Here is a 7,500-nt window from a genome sequence, read left to right as displayed (position 1 = left end):
AACTGTGGAGAACATGGATAGGTGACGTTTCACAGAGTGCTGGAGTAACTCAGCGGGTCAGGCAGCATCTGTGGAGAACATGGATAGGTGACGTTTCACAGAGTGCTGGAGTAACTCAGCGGGTCAGGCAGCAACTGTGGAGAACATGGATAGGTGATGTTCAGGTTTGCTGCAGTTCCGTGTGCCAGTCTATGAAACATCACCGTGCTGGCCTGAGGTGAAAGGGTGTGAGTGTAGCTTGTGCAGAAATATCCGCCTCTTTAGCAGAACGATGTACAGGCTCGGGGCTGTGCTAATTGGGAAATGGAGGCAATAAGCAGCCCGACAAATTGAAATTCAGTCGGCTATGAACTAACGTGATGCTGTGTAAACCCAGATTACAAATTAATAATTGCAACAGAACATTTCCAATCCCAGACTCATTTCCACATCTCCAGCGGGTGAAATCTCCGTCACCCTTCATCCTCCACTGACCATCTGTTATCTGGTGTCTCTGCAGGTCTCGCTGCCACCACCGCCTGCTGGGACTGGACTGGGGAGAGAGGCTGGTGATGGCCGAGCAGGTGATGGGCTTCCTAGTTCTCTACACCACTCTGCTCATTGTTCTCCTGTCCAGGACCTGCCTGACTGTCCATGGGTAAGTTGTCCCCTCTTGCTCATCGTGTACCATGCTGGCCTCACCATCGCGGCCACTGCCCGTGAGATGACCCTCCGTCACCATCGTGGCCACTGCCCGTGAGATGACCCTCACCATCGCGGCCACTGCCCGTGAGATGACCCTCACCATCGCGGCCACTGCCCCATGAGATGACCCTCCATGACCATCGCGGCCACTGCCCCATGAGATGACCCTCCGTCACCATCGCGGCCACTGCCCCATGAGATGACCCTCACCATCGCGGCCACTGCCCGTGAGATGACCCTCCATCACCATCGTGGCCACTGCCCCATGAGATGACCCTCACCATCGTGGCCATTGCCCGTGAGATGACCCTCCATGACCATCGCGGCCACTGCCCCATGAGATGACCCTCCGTCACCATCGCGGCCACTGCCCGTGAGATGTCCATGACCATCGTGGCCACTGCCCATGAGATGACCCTCACCATCATGGCCACTGCCCGTGAGATGACCCTCACCATCGCAGCCACTGCCCATGAGATGACCTTCACCATCGCGGCCACTGCCCATGAGATGACCTTCACCATCGCGGCCACTGCCCGTGAGATGACCCTCACCATCGCGGCCACTGCCCGTGAGATGACCCTCCGTCACCATCGAGGCCACTGCCCGTGAGATGTCCATGACCATCGCGGCCACAGCCCCGTGAGATGACCTTCACCATCGCGGCCACTGCCCGTGAGATGACCCTCACCATCGCGGCCACTGCCCGTGAGATGTCCATGACCATCGCGGCCACAGCCCCGTGAGATGACCCTCACCATCGTGGCCACTGCCCCATGAGATGACCGTCTTCACCTCCCTGTGCAACGATGTCATTAATCCACAAAGGGTATATTCACGAGGATGTTGCCGGGACTCAAGGGCCTGAGCTACAGGGAGAGGTTGAGCCAGGCTGGGATTCTATTCCTTGGAGCGCAGGAGGATGAGGGGTGATCTTATAGAGGTGTATAAAATAATGAGAGGAATAGATCGGGTAGACGCACAGAGTCTCTTGCCCAGAGTAGGGGAATCGAGGACAAGAGGACACGGGTTTAAGGTGAGGAGGGAAAGATTTAATAGGAAGCTGAGAGGCAACTTTTTCACACAGAGGGTGGTGTGTGTATGGAATGAGCTGCCGCTGGAGGTAGTTGAGGCTGGGACTATCACAACATTTAAAAGGCACTGGGACAGGTACATGGACAGGAAGGGTTGTCCATTCCCTCCACAGATGCTGCCTGAACCGCAGAGTTGCCCAGAGCAGTGGGCAGTGGCCTGAATCTCACACCGCTGACTGAGGCCATTGTACGAGTGTCAGGGCAGGTGCCTGGTGCTTGGACACTGTTGACACTGACCACAGGAGGTTCATGTTTGTGAAAGCAATTTGCAGAAGTCTATTGGTCCAAAAACCCAGGTGACAAGCTATTGGGGGACGTACGTGTTGAAGTTTCCCAAAAGCTGCAGCAGTGACTGGTCAACTAGCCTGAGATGACCCTCCCGTCTCATCCCAGGCTCTGTAGCGATACCCCTCATGTGTCACGGAGATCTCATTGAGGGGAACAAGACCATGTGGGGCAGGGGTCAAGTGTACCTGCTCTCCCAGGGGTGAGGGTTCTAGATCTAGAGGGCACAGGCACAAGGTGAGAGGAGAGATTAAAGAGGGACCTGAGGGGCCACATTCCCACAGAGGGGGGTCTGTGTCTGGAACAAGCTGCCGGAGGAAGCTCTATGTGGACAGGAAGGGTTTAGAGGCACCTGGGCCAAATGCAGGCAAATGGGACTAGCCCAGTATGCCAACATGTCAGCATGGACAAGGTGGGCCGAAGGGCCTGTTCCTGTGTCTCTATGACTACGCTTGCTTTCAGCGTGGACTAGATTGGTAGATGTCTACATTTGAAGAGAGGGGGAGGGGTGAGGGGGACAGATGTATGCATTTGGTGCTACAAACACCCCACCCCACACTGGCTCTCAGCTCCATGGCCCCCTGGTTACTGATGAGCTCCACCCTCCCTCCACCATCAGCCCTGTCTCCTCTTCCGCAGAGGCTGCCTGACGCTGTGTTTCCGCAGAGGCTGCCGGACACTGTGTTTCCGCAGAGGCTGCCGGACTGGCTGTGTTTCCGCAGAGGCTGCCTGACGCTGTGTTTCCGCAGAGGCTGCCGGACTGGCTGTGTTTCCGCAGAGGCTGCCTGACGCTGTGTTTCCGCAGAGGCTGCCGGACACTGTGTTTCCGCAGAGGCTGCCGGACTGGCTGTGTTTCCGCAGAGGCTGCCGGACACTGTGTTTCCCCACCGCTGCCCGGTTGCCGACAGTAACATTCTTGCTGGGTTTTGATTTGCAGATTCTCAAAGAAACACGCCCGTCCAGTGCCGACCGACGGCAAGGACAACATCACCATCTTCACCAGGATCCTTGACCGGCTGCTGGACGGCTATGACAACCGGCTACGGCCCGGCCTGGGAGGTAACGGTCAGCGGCCGGACAGCCCATCCCCCTGTACCCCACTTGACCAACGCATTGGAGGCTACGGTCAATGCGGTGGGCAATGGGGTCACTGTGATGTTGTTTGACTCAGTGGCTCTGTCAGTCATCATGTCACTCAATGCTAGAATTGGTGCAAGGGCTGAATGGCCTCCTGGTGCTGTTGGTGCAAACAGAAAAGCCTGAGGTCAGGCAGCACTTGGTGAACAGCTGGACACACTGGGAACAGCTGGACACACTGGGAACAGCTGGACACACTGGGAACAGCTGGACACACTGGGAACAGCTGGACACACTGGGAGCAGCTGGACACACTGGGAACAGCTGGACACACTGGGAACAGCTGGACACACTGGGAACAGCTGGACACACTGGGAACAGCTGGACACACTGGGAACAGCTGGACACACTGGGAACAGCTGGACACACTGTGGGGTTGGTGCGGGGGGGGAGGGGCCTGAGTTGGCAACAGTCACTCTGTGCTCACTGAACAGTGGAAGGTCAACTATTGCCCCAATCATCCGTTGGCTGAAGGACACCGGGGTCACTGGGGAAACGAGTCTCAAGGCATGAAGATTCTGCAGAGGGACAGGTGGGGACAGGTGACAGGTGGGGACAGGTGACAAGTGGGGACAGGTGACAGGTGGGGACAGGTGGGGACAGGTGACAAGTGGGGACAGGTGGGGACAGGTGGGGACAAGTGGGGACAGGTGGGGACAGGTGGCGACAGGTGGGGACAGGTGGCGACAGGTGACAGGTGGGGACAGGTGACAAGTGGGGACAAGTGGGGACAGGTGGGGACAGGTGACAAGTGGGGACAGGTGACAAGTGGGGACAGGTGGGGACAGGTGGGGACAAGTGGGGACAGGTGGGGACAGGTGGCGACAGGTGACAGGTGGGGACAGGTGACAAGTGGGGACAAGTGGGGACAGGTGGGGACAGGTGGGGACAGGTGGGCTTATCCACTGGGGCATGGAATGGAAGAATGTTTCTGAATAGCAAGTGTGTACAATGTCATGGGATGGAGGGACTTGGCCATCGATGGAGGTGAGATACCAAGGTCCATGGAGCAGGTGTAGTTGTACAAGGACATTAGTGAGGCCCCACCTGGATATTGTGTTCTAGTTGTGGTCACACTGCTGTAGTAAAGATGCCGTTAAGATGGAATATTTACAAAATAATAGGTGCAGGAGAAGGCCATTCGGCCCTTCGAGCCAGGACGTGGCAGGCTAGGACTTTATTTCTTGCAGCGCAGGAGGATGAGGGGTGATCTTATAGAAGTGTATAAAACCATGGGCAAAGAGATAGGCTGACTGTACAGAGGCTTTTACTCATGGTGGGGGAATCGAGAACCAGACTACATACAGTGCATTCAGAAAGTGTTCAGACCTCTTCACTTTTTCCGCAATTTGTTAAGTTACAGCCTTATTTTAAAATGGATTAAATTCATTTATATCATCAATCTACACACAATAGGAAGAATGAAGAAGCGAAAACAGGTGTTTAGAAATGTTTGCAAAGTAATTAAAAATAAATAACTGAAATATCACATTTACATAAGTATTCAGACCCTTTGTTATGACACAAAATTGAGCTTAGGTTCATCCTGTTTCCATTGATTGCACGCATCTAGCGCGACCAAACGTGGTGGCTTGAGCCGTACGGCCGTGCGGGGCCGGTCCCACTTCCAACCGCGGAGTCGTGTGGAGTTGTGCGGGGCTGGTCCCGACATCATACTCACCAATCAGCTGGGCAGGAGGCGGGCCGACTGAATTTGGACGTCGCACGGCGTCGGGCGGTTACGTCATCACGCAACGGCACGCAGGGCGGTGATGTCATCGCGCAACAGCACGCCGGGCGGTGATGTCATCGCGCAACGCCACGCGCTAGGCATACGCCGTCAAGAACGCTACGTATGGCGTCGAGACCCTGCACGATGTCGGGACCAGCCCCGCACCAGCCCCGCACAACTCCATACGCCTCCGGTGATCGAAGTGGGACTGGCCCCGTGAGGCCGTACGGCTCAAGCGACCACGTTAGGTCACGCTCGCCGCATGCTGGTGGGACAGGCCCTTTAAGATGTTTCTACAACTTGATTGGAGTCCACCAGTGGTAAATTAAATTGATTGGACATGATTTGGTAAGGCACACACCTGTCTATATAAGGTCCCACAGTTGACAGTGCATGTCAGAGCAAAAAACAAGCCATGAAGACAAAGGAATTGTCTGTGGACCTCCGAGACAGGATTGTGTTGAGACACAGATCTGGGGAAGGGTATAAAACAATTTCTGCAGCATTGCAGGTCCCGAAGATCACAGTGGCCTCTGTCATTCTTAAGTGGAACCACCAGAACTCTTCATAGAGATGGCCGCCCGGCCAAACTGAGCAATCGGGGGAGAGGGGCCTTGGTCAGGGAGGTGACCAAGAACCCGATGGTCACTCTGACAGAGCTCCAGAGATCCTCTGTGGAGATGGGAAAAACTTCCAGAAGGACAACTATATCTGCAGCACTCCACCAATCAGGCCTTTATGGTAGAGTGGCCAGACGGAAGCCACTCCTCAGTAAACAGCCCGCTTGGAGTTTGCCAAAAGGCACCTAAATAAGATTCCCCTGGCCTGATGAAATGAAGATTGAACTCTTTGGCCTGAATGCCAAGCGTCATGTCTGGAGGAAACCAGGCACCGCTCATCACCTGGCCAATACCATACCTACGGTGAAGCATGGTGGTGGCAGCATCATGCTATGGGGATGTTTTTCAGTGGCAGAAACTGGGAGACTAGTCAGGATCGAGGGAAAGATGAATGGAGCAAAGTACAGGGAGATCCTTGATGAAAACCTGCTCCAGAGTGTTCTGGACCTCAGACTGGGGCGGAGGTTCACCTTCTAACAGGACAACGACCCTAAACACACATCCAAGACAACGCAGGAGTGGCTTCATGGCAAGTCTGTGAATGTTCTAGAGTGGTCCAGCCAGAGCCCAATCGAACATCTCTGGAGGGACCTGAAAATAACTGTACATCGACGCTCCCCGTCCAACCTGACAGAGCTTGAGAGGATCTGCAGAGAAGAATGGGAGAAATGACCCAAATCCAGGTGTGCCAAGCTTGTAGCGTCATACCCAAGAAGTCTCGAGGCTGTAATCGCTGCCAAAGGTGCCTCAACAAAGTACCGAGTAAAGGGTCTGAATACTTATGTAAATGTGATATTTCAGTTATTTATTTTTAATTACTTTGCAAACATTTCTAATACATGTTTTCGCTTTTTTATTATGGGGTATTGTGTGTAGATTGAAAATTTCAAAAAATGAATTTAATCCATTTTAGAATAAGGCTGTAACGTAACCAAATGTGTAAAAGGTGAAGGGGTGTGAATACTTTCTCAATGCTCTGTAGTTTAAGGTGAGGAGGGGAAAATGGAATAGGAACCTGAGGGGCAACTTTTCCACAGAGTGGGTGTATGGAACGAGCTGCCAGAGGAGGTAGTTGAGGCTGGGACTCTCACAACATTTGGGCTGGTACATGGATAGTGTAAGAAGGAATTGCAGATGCTGGAGTAACTCAGCGGGACAGGCAGCATCTCTGGAGAGAAGGGATGGGTGGCGTTTCGGGCTGACACACTTCTTCAGGTTTAGAGGGATATGGGCCAAACGTGGGTTGGTGGGTGGGACTAGTGTAGATGCTGCACCTGCCAACACCAATCCCACGCCTGCTGTAGGAGCACATCCTATTGCCTGATCATGTTGGTGTCTAAATGCCCCTGAGATGTCGTTAGTGTATCTGATTCCACCTCGTCCTCTGGCAGTGAGATCCAGCTATCAACCACTCTGTACAGTAATCTCACCCCTCACATCCCTCTTCAAACATATTCCTCTCCTTAAACCAGCGCCCCTTGTCTGACACCCCACACACGGGAGAAAGATTCCCAATATCAATCCTCTCTGTACCCCCTGGAATTATCCACACACTCTCATCACCCCTCTGGGGAGGGTGGTCACTCCTCTGGGGGTCACTCCTCTGGGGGTCCTCGGGAGGTCACTACTCTGGGGGTCACGCAGACCTCTGGAGGTCATCCCTCTGGAGGGTCCCTCCTCTGGGGGTCACTCCTATGGGGGGGTCACTCCTCTGGGGGGTCATCCCTCTGGAGTAACTCTGGGGGGTCACTCCTCTGGGGGTCACTCCTCTGGGGGGTCATCCCTCTGGAGTAACTCTGGGGTCACCCCTCAGTTCCCTCCACTCCTGGACAAGTTGTTCTCAATCACAGCCCTGATCCAATCTGTGTGTCGTGATGTTGTTACTGTGAGTGATTGATGCACAGTTCGGACAGACGGACGTGCTGAGATGGGAACGTTGTCGTGGGGG

General features: G+C 54.2%; 1 protein-coding gene across 1 annotated transcript in view; it reads right to left on the bottom strand.

Moving 5' to 3' along the window:
- Positions 1-7,432: 7,432 nt before the first annotated feature.
- The window catches only part of LOC116979337 (tyrosine-protein kinase BTK-like), a 32,834-nt gene continuing 32,766 nt past the window's right edge, over positions 7,433-7,500 (bottom strand). Inside the window, exon 10 of the mRNA XM_033030942.1 lies at positions 7,433-7,474. Coding sequence (XP_032886833.1) covers positions 7,433-7,474 — 42 coding nt within the window. The remainder of the gene's footprint in view (positions 7,475-7,500) is intronic.

This window comes from Amblyraja radiata, chromosome 12 (genome assembly GCF_010909765.2).
Source record: "Amblyraja radiata isolate CabotCenter1 chromosome 12, sAmbRad1.1.pri, whole genome shotgun sequence".
Lineage (NCBI taxonomy): Eukaryota > Metazoa > Chordata > Chondrichthyes > Rajiformes > Rajidae > Amblyraja > Amblyraja radiata.
This window is presented reverse-complemented; position numbering and strand designations above follow the sequence as displayed.